At 34.9% G+C, this 19,760-nt stretch overlaps 3 protein-coding genes across 3 annotated transcripts; 1 reads left to right on the top strand and 2 right to left on the bottom strand.

The window, feature by feature from the left end:
* Window positions 1–1,089: 1,089 nt before the first annotated feature.
* Window positions 1,090–5,801, bottom strand: LOC114744157 (probable methyltransferase PMT2). The gene is made up of 7 exons (XM_028932343.1): window positions 5,477–5,801; window positions 4,164–4,842; window positions 3,841–4,051; window positions 3,069–3,357; window positions 2,160–2,528; window positions 1,833–1,910; window positions 1,090–1,630 (listed from the first exon to the last, which is right to left on the bottom strand). Exons 2-7 carry the CDS (start codon window positions 4,803–4,805, stop codon window positions 1,402–1,404), a joined length of 1,818 nt encoding a protein of 605 aa, XP_028788176.1. The 5' UTR covers window positions 4,806–4,842; window positions 5,477–5,801; the 3' UTR covers window positions 1,090–1,401.
* Window positions 5,802–8,542: 2,741 nt separating this feature from the next.
* LOC114744158 (activating signal cointegrator 1) lies at window positions 8,543–11,468 on the bottom strand. Its single transcript, XM_028932344.1, has 4 exons — window positions 11,176–11,468; window positions 9,619–10,314; window positions 9,434–9,532; window positions 8,543–9,036 (listed from the first exon to the last, which is right to left on the bottom strand). Exons 1-4 carry the CDS (start codon window positions 11,329–11,331, stop codon window positions 8,746–8,748), a joined length of 1,242 nt encoding a protein of 413 aa, XP_028788177.1. The 5' UTR covers window positions 11,332–11,468; the 3' UTR covers window positions 8,543–8,745.
* A 2,022-nt stretch (window positions 11,469–13,490) lies between these two features.
* LOC114744161 (glutathione S-transferase U9-like) lies at window positions 13,491–14,638 on the top strand. The gene is made up of 2 exons (XM_028932347.1): window positions 13,491–13,840; window positions 14,084–14,638. The coding sequence occupies exons 1-2, from the start codon at window positions 13,523–13,525 to the stop codon at window positions 14,462–14,464; spliced, it is 699 nt and encodes a 232-aa protein (XP_028788180.1). The 5' UTR covers window positions 13,491–13,522; the 3' UTR covers window positions 14,465–14,638.
* The last annotated feature ends 5,122 nt before the right edge of the window (window positions 14,639–19,760 follow it).

Genomic DNA, 19,760 nt, shown 5'->3' with positions numbered 1-19,760 from the left:
GAATTTTAAAAAAATGCAGTGTCCTAGCTTGAAGCATAAAATATTGGGCATTTAGCATCGAATTAGTCAAATTTTCGTCTTTAACTTTTATGAACACCCGTATTTAAGTTTCGGTAGAACTGTATTTTTATTTTTTACCCCCTAATTTCGCACAAAGTTCTGGTTTTAATTCTGTCTATTAATTTGGAGTTTTTTTTAAGGGGGTTTTGGGTTTTTTAAAAAATAGATTTTGTGAATAGATTTTGAGAATATATTTTAAAAGACTAGATTTTGTAAAAAAATGATCTTGATAAAGTGAAAATATTTGAGTGGTGGTTATAATAATAATTTTTTATATATAAATTATTAAAAAAGACATAAAGTAATATGATAATTATAGAAAAATATATTTTAATTTATATTTTTGTTTGAAATAATAAATTGTACATAAAAAATATAATTAATTAATATTACCTTTCGCCCTTAATATAAAAGCTAACTAGATATTCAATTTGATTCTAAATATAAGATTCCAATCTACTTTATCTCTCATATTTATCTATTTTTTATATCACAAACCATGGTTTTATACCTTCAAAGGCAAAAAAATTTCTCTTTATGAAAAATCATGGTTTTAGACCCCAAAATCATGATTTTCAATTCAAAAGTGATTTTGCCAAAAATCATGACGTTTAGCTACATTTTTTCAAATCATGGTCTTTGATCAAAAAGTGATTTTATAAAAAATTGACATATTTGGATAATTGGATCCCCAAACTATAGTTTTACCTTTCAAACTTAAGTTCCCAAACAGCCAAACTTAACACCATCTCTCAACTTCATTAAAAATTTATAATACTTCAGTCTGTTTTATTTTCAGAACTTCATGTTCTTAACCATAATTAATTTCAACTCAAAAATTTCAATAAAAAATCTGGCCCCTTTTTTTTTTAATTTCAGAACTTTATGTTCTTAACCATAATTAATATTCTTAGACGATCACCAAATGTTTTTTTTTTTGAAAAAATATAATGTATTGTTTTAATAAACAAAAGTAAGGTGAATTCGATAACCAAACTTGGTCATGCCTATCATAGTGGCCAGTGGGAAAATTCAAAATCTAGACATCAGCCTCATTGACCTAAGATTAAAAATCTAAACATCACCTTGAAGATCTGTACAGGTTTTTTTTTTTTTTTTGGAGAGAAGTATGCAGAAGCAATATCCTAATGAGAAAATCTGCTGGCTATGATTGTGATCTATGAACCCTAAAGAATAAGGATGCCTATCAATTCTATTTAACAAAGATGCACCTATGCCCTTTCATGATATACATACACTGGGCAATGGGGGAAATTCATAGAGATCTTGATGAGTTCGCTGCATGACAAACCTTCTATTTTCCTTCCTTCCAAGGTATCATCATGAGCTTGGGTCGTTGTCACCTGAAACCCAGTACTTCTTGACAGCAAACAAAACTTTCTCTGAAACAAGAGGACCATCCTCATGATCCTCCATTTTGGTATTCCATCTCATTCTCTTTGCAACTCTATTCACCTGCATTAGGAGCCCCACTTGATCTCGGATTATTACTGCCCCTTCAGGCCGCAATATACGGTCCATCTCCAACAGTATGTCTTCTGCACTACACCTGCATTGATCATCTGAGTCAGGGAAAAGACTGTAATTTCCCACGCCGGTCTCAAAATTTGTTGCGTCTATTACATTGTCTATATATGTCTCTGTTTATAAAATTTAAATCAGTCTTTCTATGGGAAAACAAATCTTCTGAAAAAGGTAAAGATTCCAAAGGGAACGAGACTAAAAAGAAAAGAAGAAAAACAACAACATACTTATCCTTGTACAAGCTGAAAACACCATCCGCATGGATAAGATCATATGTCCTTGGATATGTGGAGAATGCTTCACACCTGACACAGATACACAAGTTTTTAGATAGAATAAAAGCTCTTTCTGACCTCTAAATATGAGAAGGCAACTGTATTTGATTAACCAACACAATTCAAAAATGTCATACAGTTTGCTAGTCATGGTCAAACAGAAAAGACAAGGCAACTCGTCCTCCATATAGCATTGTATTTGACTTTACAACAATAAGACAAGTTACATTTGCAGAGGAGAAAATCAAGAGAAAAACATGTCACAGTCACAGAAATTACCAGTCATGATAAATGCCGATCAATCCACGCTCGAATATAACACCTAGGGTATCTTTCTCAGCAATTGTAGGCAAAACATTCATAACCCATAATTTGGGAGATTCCAAGGCAGCAGCAAAGCTTCCTAGACCAGCATTCATGTCCATGATGTTGTGATACCTGCCCGAGTCGATAATTTTGTTAGTTCGCTTATAAGCACTCACGTGCTTCTTCCATGACCGATTGTCATCCTCATATGCCTCCACAGATATGCCCGGGATGGATCCGCCAGATATTCTGAAAGGAACTTCGTTGAGTCTCTTTGGGTATGGATTCCATGAGTTATTAGCTCCATGAGAAGGAGTTACACAATTTTTCATCTCCTTGTACCTAGACAGAAGCGAAACTTTCAGGGAGGTGTTGAAAAAACTGAATTCCAAAAGATGGGGATTATACTAGAACTTTATTACATCATGAAGGACCAAATATCCCTGGTCACCAGGAAAACTTCCCAGATCAATACTTGCTGTCTCAAAAGATACCATCTACGTGGCAATAATGTTAAATTTAATGTGGCAGAAAAAATGAACTCCAAATTTCATTTTACTTTCTAGAACTGGTGAGAGACATCTAAAAAGAGGGAAAGTATTAAATTTTTAACAGGTTCTGTGCTTCACTGTTAATAAGCAGCAAGAAATGTAGGGAAATTTAAGCTGACCGTGAAAATTTGGAAGGCCAATACTTCCTAGATGCATAACATCAAATTCGGTGCAAAAGTGACAGGTAATTGATGAACTATGAGTTGAAAGAAATGAGCAAGGGCCGAAAAAGAGAAGTACTCTTCTGTCTTAAATATAAGACCATTTTGTAGTGTAAATTACATTACAAAATGAGTCCTATATTTAGGACCGAATAAGTAAAAGATTTTACCAGACATCATTTGCATTTGTAAATTCACATCTTGTAGGTGGAGTATCTTGTTCAGGGCATTCATCATTGTTTAATCTTTTTCTCCAGATGGCAATTTCACCTTTTTCATGTTTCTTTTCCCAGCATAGAAGTTTAGCAATATCTTCAATCTTCCTTTGCTCCTCCTCAAGTTCCCCTTCAGGACGTTGCCAAGTTTGGTAGTTATTCCTCCAGTTAATAGGAGGACCAGAAAGTATCCAGTAACCACCAGGTCTAAGAACTCGGTCCACTTCCATCATGTACATTCCACCTGTGGAAAGAAATCCGAAAATTGAAGGTTAGGAAAATCATGTGATTCTTTGTCAAGGCAACAATGGACAGTCAACTAAAACAAGAAAAATGATGCATCTTTTTAAAACATCAGTATGTTCAAATAAGAACGTGCTTTGTTAATCATTACAACTTGGCAGACCATAGATTTTTTAACAAAAAAAAAAAGTGTAAGAAGATACACTGTCACAAGTGGTAAACAATACAACTCATTTTGGACGCTGTACAAATGCATGGGATCCACTTTAGCTCAAATTACTGGGGCTTTTCATGGCCACTTTGAACAAATTGAAGACAGGAAAATTAGAATCAGAGCAAGCCCCCAGTTCGATCAGGCAAGTCATTATTATACGCATATTGTCAAATTTTGTTCACTTTTCTGTCATAAAAGCCCCCGTGGCTCATGGAATTGATTCTATTGAGCCAAATGAAAGATTGTATAGTGAAAAGGCAGAAACATCACCATTTGAACCCCATGGAATTAAACAGCGAGAACAATGAGCCATGTCAAAAGATCCAGCAGGGAAAGGCAGCTTGATGGTTCCAAGAACACCAATAATTGCCGGAACACCTCTTTCCAAAGCAAATTGGACTTGTGCTTCATGAGAATCCCTTGGTGCAATTGACATTGTAATAACCTTTTTCTTTAACAGGTATGCACCCCAACTAGCAACCTAAGCACCATCAATGAGTGAAAGATAAGATACAGCATAGATAAATCAAAGCTAGAACCACAGAAATAGGATTAAAAATGAGATAATGATGTTTGTGCATGATTTGACTCACCCCACAGCCAGTATCTAATGCAGTTCTGACCATCCCATTGTCCAATGGGATAACAGATGCAAGTTCGTCAATATAAGCATCAGCTCCTTGGGGAAATTGTGTTCCTCCACCAGGGAACCTGAAAACATTCCCTTCATACTGAATCCAATTCTGTACAGCCTTTTCTACAGTCAGGCTCTTATAAGGCACATTAGCATATGGTACATAATCCCGGCTCAGGGGCCATGGAAATGGTGTTACATAACCTTTAGGTGCAGGTATGAGACAATGCAGCTTTTCTTCTTCAGAAGGACAGTGCCTTTCTCTGTAAACCATATTCTTTCTGGGGAATGTCATTGCTCGCATTTGATCATGGCAGGGAGTGTAATCCATGTAGTGATCTTCGCATGGCTTGAACTTCTTTACTTTTAATTCAGAATTATCAGGTGTTCCATCAAAATCGTGGTGGGTGTCATAATTTAAGTTAGAGAGGATACTGCAATCTGTCTGCTTAGTGATCTCCAAAGCTATGCTATCTCCCTTCCCAAAACCACTCCGTTGCCATGCACCTAATATATAGAAGAAACCACACAAGCCAACTATGAAGAAAACTGATCTTGAAATCCTCTTTCTATTGCCTCCTGGTTTTACTTTTGTTGCCATGATGGAACTTTATTTTCCTCCAAACTATACAGAGATGCTGCAAATTTGACGCAGAATATATTAGTGCATAAATGTCTAGTGTTTACTGCATTCCGAAGTTGGTATGATGATCCTGTGTGAACACAATTATGTTACTTTAAAACAGGCAAAAAGGAAATAGAAGTGATCAGAGGATCGCCCTTGACAAAACAATCTGCATAAATCCTAGTTTCAAACATCAACCACACGCAAGCAAAACAATCAAGCGTTGCTGGGTAAGTACATGTTTCTAGTGAATATTTGAAGGAAAAGACACTCAATCCCTAAACAAATCGTTATGGCGTGTTCGTCTGACTAAACCGACTTGCCAGAGTCAACTCAAGTGCACGAAACTAATAATTAGGAACAACTACAGCACAAAACTTGATCACAATCTCTTCTGATTTCCCTTGCTGCATCTCGTTAATGTTAAAAACCTACAAACAAACAACACAGAAATTCCAGTAAGACCATAAGAAGGTCGGGTAGAAGTTTTGGGGTTTGATCAGATAAACAATTTCGATGATTAAATCCACCATCTCTCTAAACATTCCAGAAGAAAACAAGACCGGGCAAAGGTGAACGAACAACTTTTAGCAGTCCCGATCATTAGAATGGTCAATATATATAAATGAGAAAAGAAGAATTCTTACTGATCTCAGACCAATCAGCGAGCGTGTTAGATCAGAATCGAAGACGCATCTTCAGAGACTAAGAAGGATCTGCAGCATATGGGGCCTCTATAGTCGGTGGCTCTATAACCAAATGCTGATCCCGCACTTCGCATCGGCGGGAGGGTCCGCACGTTATGAAATGGAAAAGACGGCGTCCAAAACAGACCAACGAATTTTCAAATTTAAATTTTTACACATTATGAATAGAAACTAATAGGTGGCCCGAAATGTGAAATGAGAAACGGGTGGGAACTGGGAATTGGGAAACAAATCGATGATAGCTTAGAGTGACAACTCACAAAACTAATGAAACTCGAAAGAAGAAAACAACTCACAAGAGCAAATCTTGCAGGGCAAAGGGGCTTCGGGGGAAAAATGATACGAAAAACACGATTAAAAAACAGAAGGATGAAAAAAGAACGAAATTGAACGCCAAAAAACCCAAGGAAAAAGAAAGAACTGGCCGCACTGGGTCAATTTGGACTCAAACTGATTATATTAAAATAAAATAATTTAACTAAAAATAACAAAACACAATAACATTAATAATCACTAATAACAAAATGTAAGAAAACATATTGATTATAAAAATAATAAAATACAATAATATTAAAAAAATTTGATCTTTACAAGTCATTAATAACTAAAATTAATAATCATTGATACCAAAATTATCACTAAAATTGAAATCTATAGTGACTGAGATATTTGGAGTTGAATGAGAAAAAATAGGACCAATAGCAGCATAAGTATTCAAAGCGGTCCTTAACTGTTTTCACATATTCACACCGATTTGACCGGTTTGATGCCTAAACCGCATCGGACCACTGGTCGGTTCATCAGTTTTTTGGTTAAGTTTGATTTTTTGTTCTATGTCAAAAACAAATTCCTAAACAAAACTCATGAATCTAGTATTGATATTGATTTCAGTTTTCCTTTTGTCAAAAAATTGTAAGTTTAACCAAAAAAAAATAAAAATTAGGGCTAATATAATTTTGAGTCCATTAAATTTGTTCTCGTTATGGTTTTAGTCTCTTAAATTTCAAATCATAGGTTTTAGTCCCTCTAGGGGCAAAATGGTCCATATTTTTATTAAATTATAAGGACCAATATTTTAAATGAAAAGAAATTTGAGGGATCAAAACTTATGATTTGAAATTTAAAGGACTAAAACCAAAATAAAAATAAACCTGATGGACTCAAAATTATATTAACCCTAAAAATTATTAAGTTACTGCTTCTTCCCGTTTTATGGTTGAATACTTGGCTTGCTAGCTGTGAATAGATTTGGGGCCAATAAGTAATAACTCCATCTTGGAGACTGATTGTAAAAAATTATACTACCTCGTGTTGATTAATTTTAGTAGACTAAGAAAGTTTTTTAAGTTAGTTATTTGTAATAAATAATATTATCTTCTTAAAATATCTTTATTAATCATATGTATTAGTTAGAATTATCAATTAATAAAATATTTAACATGTATAACTATTATAACGACTACATTGAAAAAAATAATACATAAAAGAAAAAAGTAGATTTAGTTTTATATTTAGAATCATATTAAATTCGAACTACTTTTTATGTTAACAACTATACTAGACAGCATAACTCGATACCAGGTGTAACAGAGCGGTGAATTACTTAAGAGCTTTGAGTGCTTGTATCTTGCGGGATGGTTTGTTCCAAGTATCATCTTCTCTAGCTGATACTTTGTTCGGTATGCACCAACACCAAGCATGATTGGCCCTGAACATAATCTGGATGGCAATATCCAAGAGAGGACGCTTTTGTGTGTTAGTCTATGCTTGAAGCCCCTTTTTGTTGGGTGTTCTTTTAGCTGCGTTCCTCAACATATAAATACTATTTGTAACTGCTTTTTGTTTAGTATTAATAAAATTGACTGTTTTGGCAGAAAAGAAAACTACTTTACAGTCTTCACTCTTCATGGTGCCCGAAGCCCCCAAAAAATGGCCTCCATTTATTTTCAAGAAAACTAACTATTTAGTGCTTTTTATTCGGAGAAAAATAAGCTAAATTTTCTTTTGGAAAAAAAAAATGGCTTGTGCTATGTTAGCTAAAAATTGACATTTCAGAGTCTAAAAATTAATTTTCACTACATTTTAACAGTTTTAACGAGCTTTTATTCTTGGCTGACATTTTTCAAGTTTATTATTATTCTTGTTATTGTTAACTTCTTCTTGTTGTTGTCATTAGTATTATACTATTATTATAACAACCAAGCATGGCATAGTTGGTAAAAGATTCAGGATAACTTTGTGATTTTGTTATAAATTGTGTTACGCGTACTTAATATCCCACGCAGTATTAGATTCACAATATACACGATTGTGAATCTAATGCTATATAATATTAAAAGAGGCTGTCAGGAAATAATCAATACTCCTCCGGTTCTTAATATAACCCAATTGTTGAGTTAATTTTGGTCCTATATGTGATAATCTCTCCTATACTTATTATAAGTTATAACCACCTAATAATCACTTCACACAAGTTAATAAAGTTAAAAATTAGTTATTTCTTGTAAAATATCCAAATTATCGTGAATAAAAGCCATTAATTAAAAAAGTTTAATTAGTTAAGTTTTTTATAATTAGTTTTCAATAATACACGAATAATTAATTTTATAATTAGTTTGCAATAATACCCGAAAAAATTAATATTTCAGACAAAATATATTATATTATAAAATATGATGGAAATTCTTTTAATAAGGACACCGAGTAATAATCAACATCAATATATTATCTATTTCAATGTAAAATACTTCACCTACTAACACCTTTACTACTCGCAAGTCATCCACGTGTTACATGTAATCATTTTTGTTTTATCGTTCTTTTTTTTTTTTATATACATTTTATTGGAATCTAGCGTAATTTTATTTTTACTCATTCTATATTTATTCACATGTTTAAATATAGATAATACAATATTTGAAAATCATCTTAGGCGTTATCTCTCATGCCCGCGTATCAGAAAAAATATCAAGTTCATACTAATTTCTGCAATTTGGCAAGTGCATATGGGGAAAAAGAAAGAGGTTGAAAATGTCAATTTCATTTGCTTCTTTGGAAAAACAAGAGCATATTTTCAATTTTCAGACGCAAAGGTAGTGCCAGAGAATTAGATCCCAAAAAGCTGAATGCTATGCTATACTACACTCATGATCCAGTGAACACTAACCATCATCTCCAGCGCACAGTCCACCATTCACTGAAGGAACCTGTCAAGAGTTGCCATTTGAATCTGCTGCCAATTTGCTTTCCATCATAAAATACTTCAAGTCATTGCTATCATGCTGCACCCTCCCTGTGATCTCCAGGCATAGACCCTTGCTCAACCCTTTCTTTGGTTGTCTGTCTTTGCCAGACTTGTTACCTAAGCCCGGGTCCATAAATATTGGTTGAATCTTAAGATTTGGGTTTGGCTTGATCCGGTTCACTTCCCTTTCATCCAGCGGACGCAGTATTCTATTTTCAGACTGTAATCCTGAAGCTTCATCCTCATTCAGAAGAACCTGCAAGATGGATGACGGAGTCCAAATAAAGATATGGACAGATACAAGACGAGGTTTGCTTGTAAATTACCATGCAAAGGCAGATATATATAAGCAACGTCAATGGGAGAGGTAAAATATCACATGAATCCAATACTTCCACAAATAAAAGTTCGCACGCAGCTAATCACAGGAAGCATCTAAACTAAGAAGCCTTACGCTTTTCACTGTCAACTATTCAACCATCAAATAAAAAACACAAAAATGTAAACCAGTAAAACAAACAAGAAAGATAACTTCAGATATATCTATAGAATCATGGAATGAAAGATGCGCTTGTTTCGATTCCTGCTCATAAGATAATTCAAGCAGCATACAATTCAAGCAGTAACTTTGATAATATTACTAAGAAATAAACCTTGCGGCCAACTAGATCAAAAGTCACAACAACTTTACTGCGTTTGGCTCGCTCTGCATCCTCCATCTCCTCTTGTTTCTTCTTCAAAAGTTCTTTTTCCTGAGAAAAAATGGAAAAAAAAAATTCAGCCACTGACTAAGTGGTATACTGATGGAGGACAATTACAAGATGTGAACAAAATATACCTCCTTCGATAGCCAACTGTTTCCATCAATCTCATAATAGTCACTTTGGTCATCATAAACTGTTGTTCGAGCTGCAGAGTTTCGGTCATAATCAACAAGCCTCTTTGCAAAAGCTTCAGCAGCAGCTTCTGCTTCTGACAAGGGAGGCAAACCTTCTTCCAGACCAGCATATGTGCTCCCCTCTTTCAACACAAGGGAACCACAGAAATGGCAAGGTCCCTCTCCTTCCTGTTCACAAACTATCTTGCCACAAGATAAACAATTGCTGACTAGTCTGTGTCGTCGTGCTTGGCATGAGCATGGTCTTCCCTGCTGAAATACAATTGACCCTTTTGCAGCCTCAGCAAGTGAAATAGCTTTCCCGGCTTTCTTCTTTTTAGAATTCACTTGATTTCCCTTATTTGATGTTTTTGATTCACTTCGTAGACTTGGAATCTGATTTTCCTGATTTTTGGCAACCAAATCTTGCTTGGGTTCCACCTGATGGCTGGAGACTGCCACTGCTTTTGGTGTTCTCAATGATTTTTTAGTTCCACTGGCAGATGCTTCAACTGAAGGCGGTTTGACATAGGTATGTAACTTAGAGGTAGGAGCATTCGAGGTAGGAACATCTGACTTGTTGCTGAATTCTGACTGAGCTCTCCGTCGCAAGTATTCTTCAATCACGGTTTTGCCTGCTTCTTGGCCGATTATATTCTGCAAAGATAAAAAAGGATTGGACCATTTAGGCCTGCATTTTCTTGTCTACAGCCAACTAACAACTGCATTTATCTGATTAAGGGAGAATGCCGGGCCCCCTACAAAAATTTATCTAAACATAGTGCTTTAATATGAACGTAATAGTTAAATATTAAAAGTTAAGGTCTGCACAAAATCCATTCAAATGTTAAATTGCAAGGGCAAGTTCATTGACAGTATGGTTATACTCTTAAGTTGAACAAGGATAGAGATGCTCATGTTTAGATCAGATGCACAGCGCAAGGTGCCTTGCATCAGTGCAACCAGGGTTCGCCCACCGGGCAATATATAAATGAAAAGGCGCAAGCTAATATTTGCCTACAAAGACAAAAATCCCACTTGAAATGACAGAACACCTAGTCGTCAGTCAGTTATGGAAGAACAGGTCCCGACGGAAAAATCCCCACCATTATTAACCGATTCCATGACTCCCAGAATTCCTTGTTCAATTACAAAAAAAAAAGAAAAGAATCATAAGTAGATATTCAGAAACTGTTTTTTCCTCTTAAAATCTACTTCCTTCCCCATTCAGCTGGATTTCAATTGCCGGGGTAAAGTTATCAGTTTGGAGTTTATTCATCGCTGTAGGACCCAAATACTGTAAGATAGTCACAGAAATACTTAATGAACTCAATTCCATAGAATCGCATTCACAAGGATTTCAGCAATGGATCATACATTGTTTAACCATAGAATACCCAGTAATGAGAAACAAAGAATTAAATCAATATAATCAAATTGCGCTGAACAAAAAATTAAAGAGGAAACTAAACCATCGATCAGTAGAATATGGGAAAGGAACAGAGGGAGAGGGATTACATCAAGGTACTCTTTGGCATCACGAGGATCAGCAAGGTCGCAGTAAGAAACAAGGCCTGAAATTATATCTTTATCGAGGCCTAACCCCAAACCAGTTTCAATCTTCTGACACAGATCAAACAGGGCCTTCTCCAACCACTCTCCCGGCGATTCCATCTCCCCAAACTTCCAAAACGGCTCAGGCTATCCAGATCGAAACCTCTCGGGTTCCTAATTCGCCGCCAGATCTTCCCAGGTGGGTCCCGTGGACTTGCGAATGGCCTGCAAGAGAACTCGTTAACTTTCTAACAAAAAAAAAATAATTCTTTTAATTTTTGTACTAAAATTCAAGATCAAAATTGAAAGTTTAAACAAATATTAATCATATCATATAAAAATTAATTTTTTTTTAAATTTCTATATTTCAAACATTTATGTGAATTCAAATATTTTTAGTTCTAATTTTAGAGAATTACAAATTTGTATAAATAATTAAAAGATAGTGGCAATTTAGATTTAAGTATTAAGAAAAGGAAAAACTGGAAAAAGGTCTCGCATAAAAAATTTCATAGTGAGAAAGACTTAAATTTTTTGTTTTTGGAGCAAAACAATCAAGTTTTATTAATACCACAAAAAAGATACAAACACAAATAGCCACTTAAGGCCCAAAAAAGAAAAAACATTTAGGAACAAACTTGACAATACAACCTAACACACCAACTCACCAAAACAAAAGAAACAAGCCTAACAAACAGAAAGAAAGGAACAAACAGAACAAAACAGGCAAAGCAGTTAGCCTATACCTGTCCTCTTACCAACAACTAAGTCGAGTCAACTTGATCCATACCACAAACCCTCCAACACTCTGTCAAATCAGCATTCAACACAGCAACCAAAGGAGATGGTGGCATCAAAGGCCATCCCTCAGGAACCATACCCCTTATTGCCTCAACTGCAAGACAATTCATAGCCTTGCTACCTACCCTACTGATCCAAGAAACATTCCGGCTTTGTTTAGATGATAAGACATCCAAACACTTCTGCGCTATCTCAGAACAACACCACTCACTCCCACAGTAGTTTTTCCTCTTCGGAATGCCATGCAATTCCTAACAATCCATCTCGAAAACCACATTGTTCTAGTTTTTTTCCTCTGCTATATTCAAGGCTGAATAAAGAGATAAGCATTCAGTCATAAAAGGAGAGGAGGATTTCACCAGCTTGCCCGTACCACCTATGAACTGCGCGGGAAAGACCTAAATATGAGTAGTAAAATTCTGTGTACACAAAATTTGTAAAGTACTTATGCTTTTTATATATTGCCTTCGTCCTAAAATTGTATTACAAATTTGATATTATTATTTTTTTTCTTACCTTAGATGTTATATTCAGAACATGAGGTAATATAATAAGTTATCAAGTGTCTCAGCGAGTAAAATTTTTCAAGGACGACGTGCGTTTCATGGCTTTTTGCTGGGCTTACCATGCCCACCAGGCAGTGACGAGTGAGGAAACTGATTTGTGCATGAAGCTTATTTTACACAAACTAATCATTTTGAGAGATAGAAATCTTCCTTGCTCAAAGGTATAAGCTATTGAGAGGTACTATCTCTCGTGTTAAATATAAAATCATAATTTATTCTGTTTCTCAAATTTATAATATGTTCTAAAAAAATATCTCAATTAATTATAAAGTATTTCTACTTAAGTATAATTTCAATGTATATAATTGAATAATAGTAATTTAAGAAAGTTAACACACCTTTGTTATAAATAACCAACCTAACTAATTTTTTTTAATTTTCTCAAATTAGTTATTTAGTTCTTATATTATGTAGGAGGCAATAAATAACAGAATGCCCATTGATTCGGACAAGCTATTGCCGTGCTTAAAGTTGTATATTCAAATAAACTTACAAGAGAATCATTTTATCAGTAACATCGCAATGGTATGTGGCAGAGACAGAGCCTACAACCATAAAACGACAAGTCAGTCAACTAACTACTCCTGTTGAGCCAGCCCAAAAAAAAAAAAAGAATAACTTATCATCCCAGTTGCATAGTCCGGACCAGATGTCAGGGCAGATGTGTCTCCTCCATATATTTTAATCACTATATAATTTTCAAACACTCCAATACCCATCAAATTTCACTCTCCAAGTGTGAAAATATATTCCTCATCTTAGACCAAAGGATTCTTGCAGAGCACGTAATTGATTCTTCATGGTCAACTCCTTATCCTGAAAGCCATATGGCATTTGAAAACAGGGCAACGGCCAAGTCAACAACTTGGGAAGCAAGCTTGAAAAACTATTTGGAACCTATAAAAATTTTCCCGTTACAGGGAAATAATTGTTGCTAGAGAGCTATGGAGAACCAGAAGGTGATCCTGCATGGAATGTGGATTAGCCCTTATCTGAAGAGGGTAGAGTTGGCCTTAAAGCTGAAGAACATCCCTTTTGATTACGTTGAGGAAGATTTGAGCAACAAAAGTGAGTTGCTTCTCAGGTACAATCCGGTGTACAAGAAAGTTCCTGTCCTTGTCCACAATGGAAACCCCATTTGTGAGTCATACGTCATCCTTGAGTACATTGACGAGACCTGGAAACATGGCCCCAGATTGATGCCTGAGGATCCCTATAGAAGAGCTCAAGTACGCTTCTGGTCTAAGTTCATCCAGGATCAGGTAATTTTTCATCTTGGGTCATCCGTGTTTGAGAGTGTGTGTGTGTGTGTGTGTGTCAGAGTAGAGATTATTACTGCTTCAGAGCTTCCACAAATAAGCTTTGCTGTATCTTTGTTAACTGTTTGTAAGTGACTTTGTTGCCCCGGTAAGTTAGTGGAAAAGAAGGGTTACACTGAGCCAAACTCTAGGAAACACTTTTTGTCTGATTGCCGCATTTTGCTTTGGTCAAAATTGCCGTTGCAGTTATTTGGAGCATATGTCTCAGTAGTAAAAACCGAAGGAGAAGCGCAGCAGAAGGCCATGAAAGAGATGGAGGAGAAATTGGGGTTGCTGGAGAATGGGATGAAGAAGTATTTCCCAAGTGGCAAACCAGAAGTGAACGAGAACAACGCTGGAGTGCTTGACATCATGTTTTGCTCTCTGCTCGGACCCTACAAGTCACAGGAAGAGGCTCTGGGTGTGAAGTTGTTAGATGCAGACAAGTTTCCTGTGTTGTTCTCTTGGCTAATGGCTCTGGTTCAGCTCCAAGTGGTGAAAGAGGCAACCCCACCTCATGAAAAAGTGGTCCAGTTTCTTCAGTTCGTTCGCCACTCTGCTCTTCGTTCTACTACTTCAGCTTCATAATCGATCATGCCTTCAAATGGAGGCTTTCTTATGACCAGTTACTTGTAGTCTCTTGTCTCTGTATGTGTGCTCATATATGTCTGAATAAATGTATTTGCGTGTACGTGCTTGCTTCTTCAGAACAATTACAGGATATATGTGCCAATAAAATGCCAATACGCGAGTTTAATTTTATCGTATAATTTTGAAATTCTTATATTTTACCAGTTCTTTCTTCTTCTTTTTTTCGTTGCCAACTACTCCCTTCAGTCCTATTTATGAGTTTCAAATTAGAAGAGAGGTGTGATTTATTTTATAAATTTCAATTTAGTATTTGTCTTAATATTTAATGCACATTTTCTAATTTTACCCTTAATTATTCATTCTCTCTCTTTTGTCATAATCTATCTTATCATATTTTTTTCGCATATTTTTTTTCTTTTTTTCTTTACAAAAGCATATTTGGAAACAAAAATATATTTTTAACTTATTTATTACTTTTAACTAATTTTAACTAATTATTCGTTGTCTGTAAATTAATTATTTGAAACTTCTAATAAGAATCAAATGGAGTATATTTTACTAGTTCTTATACTCTTACGTCTTTCTCCCTTTTTTCTTAAAAAAATATAAATTAGATCACTAAAAACTCATTTGGTTCAAGAAAAATCTGGCCCAGAAAATGAAAAATCTAATGCCCCATTCGATAAGATGGAAGAGTTTTTGAGAAGTGGTATATAATTTTTAATTGAAATTTGTATTTACAATGTAAAAATACCAAAATATCCTCACCCCAAAAAATCACAGCCCCCATCGTCACCGGAGGTCACAACCATCATTGTTTCAGATCTATCAAAGACAAGAACCACCTTCGCCAGAAATATAGGAGCCAAAATCGAACGGCCATTGAATCACAAGAAACCAAAATCAAATCAGGAAAAAAAAAAAAAAGAGGCTTCCACTGCAACTCATCACAAACTAAAAACAAGGAATTGAACCTACACAAACAAGAAAGCAAACTCAATCTCATTTTTCAAAAAGAAAAACAAATAACTTACAATGGTTGGACTAGATCGGACTTCGAACTCGTGGTGGAAGCTAGATCGGACTTTGAACGAGCGACGGAAGGTAAATGACCATGGTATGCCTGTTGACGGCGATGACAACCATGGAAGGGGATGAAAGGCGACAAGCTCCAGTGTTTTACTTTGGGGTCGCAGCTGGAGGGGCTTGATGCTTGTCTTTGACCACAGCTCTGCCGTTGTCCATGGTTACCGACGCCACTGCAGTCATCCACATCTCTATCATCGTCATCGCACGTCACTGTTTATGGCAATTGAATGTCTCTTGTACCCAGGGCTATTTGGTCTTTTAATTTCCAGTTCCATGAAACTCGAGAGAGTTCCCTGGCTTAGGGCATGGAACCCACTTTCATCATTTTTGATGGAAGTGGCTTCCACAAGGAACTGAAATCCATCGCACCAAACATGCTTAAAATGACTTCCATCGCCAGTTCCACTTCCGTCTCCCCAGTTCAATCATACCAAACGAGGCATAAATTTTTCAACGGTGACGGTAGTTTGATTCAAAAAAGAGATGGGAAAGAAATGGAGCACTGATCCTGATTTTTTTTTTTTAAAGAGATGAAAATTGGTTCCCATCAAAAATCGTAGGAACAAATTTTCAGTCGCCCATCACTTTTGGAAAAGACAGAGGAAGTGTGGAAAAGTTTGGTGAGGACAGAGACTCTTCTGCAAATATGAGCTTTCAGGACAACGAGCACCATTTCTGAACTTCGCCCGAGGATTCTTAGTTATTTTGTATATCAAAAGCACATACAAATTCTCCAGCCTAATTCAATTTATAGCAGCACACAGCAAAGCTCAGATATAAGCAAAATGAGAGGTCAGGAAAAAAAAAAAAAAAGGCAAAATGAATGTATCCTTCTATTTATGCAAATACTGCTACATGAAGTATAACGCTTGCGACGTTAACCACAAATAAAGTCTTTTTTGACTGGGGCACAACCAGTTCCCTTCAATTGAATCTTAACGCTCAAGTATATATGATAACATAATGTGTTGTCATCAAACACGTGGCTTATCATCTTTCTGGGTTTCCTCCTTTGCTACATACTCAGACGCACGAGTCGTAGGTATTAGGGACCGCCTCAGACTATATCTCGAGCAGAGTAATCTCTTCTTCATTTTGTTAAATTTACATTTAGATTAGAAATATATATATATTGGTGATTACTAAAGAATAATTCTGAAGTCATTTTAGACTTAACATTGACACCTTTTCGAGGCTTGAAGAGCATTAAAAAGTTTTTACCTCTTTCAACAAGTGCTCTTTTCAATATTCTAATTTGCATTCTCCTCCTTACGGAAATGTGGTTGTCACTATCTCAACCAATAGCTTGTTGATAAATTAAAAGGGTGTTTGGATATCCTGAAAAGTGCTTTTCAGAAGTACTTTTCCGTAAATTGAGATAAATTCCTCTATATATTTACCTCGTAGACTGTAAAATCACTTCTGAAACCATAGTTTAGTTTCCATCCAAACATCCCCTAAGTCTTATTACTTCATTTTACTTTTTTTAAAAAAATAAATTAATGATACTGGTGCTAGTTTTGATAAATATTAATATTGTCATCGAGGTTAATAAAGGGGAAGGGGATGAATAGGAGGCAATAATAATTTAAGCATTATTGATGAAATTGTGAAACTACACCAAGAAAAAAACAAAAGAGAAATAGAAAGAGGCGCAAAATCTTATGCTTAATCAACTTGAAGCTTACACTGTTCGGAACTTTGGTACATAAAAAAAGAGTATAACAGAGTGCTCAAATATTGGCTCAGGTACATTGGAATTTTATACAAAAATTGAAGTATGCTTAAGCAATATGGAATATGCTTGAGCAGATTCAAATGTGATGCCAGAAAAATCAAATTTTTTTAAATAGATTCAAATTTAATACAAGAAAAATTGAATTCTGCATCAAATTTGAGTTTGCTTGCTCGTTTTTTGTCATATTAAATATTAGATTTCACCACATATAATTTTAAAAATAAAAATTTTTAAATGGTTCTTACTGCATTAAAAATTAGACTTAGCAAGCTTTTACACGATATGTTATTTCCTTAGTTTGTATTAAATTAAGAAAGATATGTTTTTCCCTTATCATATTACATCGTATGATTTAAAGACAAAATGGAAATTGCTTAAAATTTATTATATAAATTTTATCTACAACAAAAATGCTCAATTAATAAAAATATAAATAAGGAGTTGAAAAAAATTACAATTTCACAAAATCAAGATGTATAATCTTTATATAATATTACATTTTTCTTCATATTTAAAATTGAGTATTTCCTTTTCTTTAATATGTTTTATTTGCACTCTGTAATTTTTATATTTATATTAAATATTCATATTTATTTAATTTTTCAATAATAATATTATTTTGTAAGTTTAAAAAGCATTTTTTATTTATATCATTTTGTCTTCTTTTAAAACAAATTTTTATTTAATAATATTATATTCTTTTATTAAGGGTAATAGAGTAAAATAGCTCAATTTTCCCATCTCTTCTCATCCAACGAAACACACAGTTTTTATTAAATTCATTTTTAATTCTAGTGTGAACCAATTACTCATTTGACCGAAAATTTTTTATTCTCCTTTTAATTTTTTTAATTTTTATTTCAATCAAGGCTTTAAACCAAACTGGCATAAATCAAATACAATGCACTTTCAATCTACACTTCTAAAATTTGTAATGCCCTCTTCTAAAATTTGTATGAAGATGGCGTGGGATCAGTTACTGCATAAAGGAATGCTTCGGAATTGTAGCATGATGTTTGTCCAAATCAAGGACGGACTTCTTCTACCATGGGAACTAAAGCTGATCTATGCACCTCGATCCTGTAATGGTGTGGCGGATACTCTAGCTAAGCGAGGAATTGCAAATTCTGTTCTTTACGAGGTTTGTCCTGCTTTCATTAAGGACACTGTGCAGAGAGTATGGGATTAAGTCCCCCGTTTATTTAATTTCTTGTAATTGGGCTTTGCCCTCTTTTGTACAAAAAAAAAACATTGTAATGCCTGACAAAGTTAAAATGATTCGGGCACATTATTCAAGTAAAATTAAATCCTAATGCGTTCAATAGAAGTAGCATATACTCGGCACTTACGTAAGTTCTCTTCTTCTTTTTTTTTTTTTTTTCCGCCCACGACATGTGTAGGTTTGTCTATGACCTGTTAGGTTCGATTATAAGAATGAGAATTATATGTAATCATCATGCAAAAATTTGATTCAATTATTTGGTTAGATTTTGTAACGTAAAGAGGATTATATCTTGGCATTTTGATTCCCTTAAAAACCTGCATTCGGATTACATAAGTAGACCTATAGATGAGAATTACATGATGAAAAAAATACATTATTACCCTTTAAAAAATCAGACATGACCGGACCTTTCTTCTCCATCTATTTTGCCACCATCCTACACCTCCGTGCATGCTGTAGCTTCAACTATAGTGGGAGCATCTGTGCTCCACCCATTCACCGCTCACCAAAGAATCTCATCCATAATCATTGACAGTCGGTAGCAACCTTCGTCCTCCCCACATGCTTTACCTTGACGGTACCGCCGTCCCCATCAAACTCCCTCCCCAATCTCATTCTCCTACTTCTCCATCCATTCATTGTCTTTTTTATCCAGCCCCAACCTCTGCGCACACCCACCTTCTTTCAACTCCAAGATCAAAACCCCTCAAAGGTCATTCAACTTGGAGAGATCCAGTTATCACAAAATTCATTCTCGACCAATCACCTCCTTACTCCTCTTTATTTCTTTGATTTGCAGGAACTTTTTGTGAATGATTTCTGCTGATTTGTGGGAAGAAAACAAATTTTCTTGCTGATTTGTGACAAGAAAGAAACACTGCTTCGCGATGAGGAAGAAGCACAGGACGCAGGAGGGAGGCTTTTCCCTTTTTTTTTTACAAGGATATTTTTGTATTTTAATTTTATTTATAATAAGTGAATATAAAAATATATTTTATTACCCTTTTTTTTTACAAGGATTTTTTGTTTTTATTTTTATTTATAACTAAGTGAATATAAAAAATATATTATTGCCCCATTCCTAATATAGCACCAAATAAACTTATTTAATCAACAATACATTACTTATTACATTACATTCCTTATCATTCAACAAACTAAACCGGACTAAATGTGAAGTTTAACTTCTTGCGTTTTATCATGGTATTACTTTGCTTCATGTACCGTTGCTGTTGAAGTTT

The sequence above is a fragment of the Neltuma alba genome, unplaced genomic scaffold (genome assembly GCF_004799145.2).
Source record: "Neltuma alba isolate B1F8T4 unplaced genomic scaffold, ASM479914v2 tig00004276_pilon, whole genome shotgun sequence".
In the NCBI taxonomy this organism is placed as follows: Eukaryota; Viridiplantae; Streptophyta; class Magnoliopsida; order Fabales; family Fabaceae; genus Neltuma; species Neltuma alba.
Note: the sequence above shows the minus strand (reverse complement) of the source record. Positions and strands in the feature narration are given on the sequence as shown.

Bases quoted from the DNA above. Each gene is read 5' to 3' on its own strand.
- LOC114744157 (XM_028932343.1), bottom strand. From the start codon at position 4,805: ATGGCAACAAAAGTAAAACCAGGAGGCAATAGAAAGAGGATTTCAAGA. The intron at 3,358-3,840 runs GTGATGTTTCTG...TTCTTTCCACAG, and splicing joins AATTCCATGGGGTTCAAATG to GTGGAATGTACATGATGGAA. The intron at 1,631-1,832 runs GTATGTTGTTGT...TGATCAATGCAG, and splicing joins TTCAGCTTGTACAAGGATAA to GTGTAGTGCAGAAGACATAC.
- LOC114744158 (XM_028932344.1), bottom strand. From the start codon at position 11,331: ATGGAATCGCCGGGAGAGTGGTTGGAGAAGGCCCTGTTTGATCTGTGT. The intron at 9,533-9,618 runs GTATATTTTGTT...ATTTTTTCTCAG, and splicing joins ACAGTTGGCTATCGAAGGAG to GAAAAAGAACTTTTGAAGAA. The intron at 9,037-9,433 runs GTTTATTTCTTA...TCCATCTTGCAG, and splicing joins TTGATCTAGTTGGCCGCAAG to GTTCTTCTGAATGAGGATGA.
- LOC114744161 (XM_028932347.1), top strand. From the start codon at position 13,523: ATGGAGAACCAGAAGGTGATCCTGCATGGAATGTGGATTAGCCCTTAT. The intron at 13,841-14,083 runs GTAATTTTTCAT...TTGCCGTTGCAG, and splicing joins CTAAGTTCATCCAGGATCAG to TTATTTGGAGCATATGTCTC.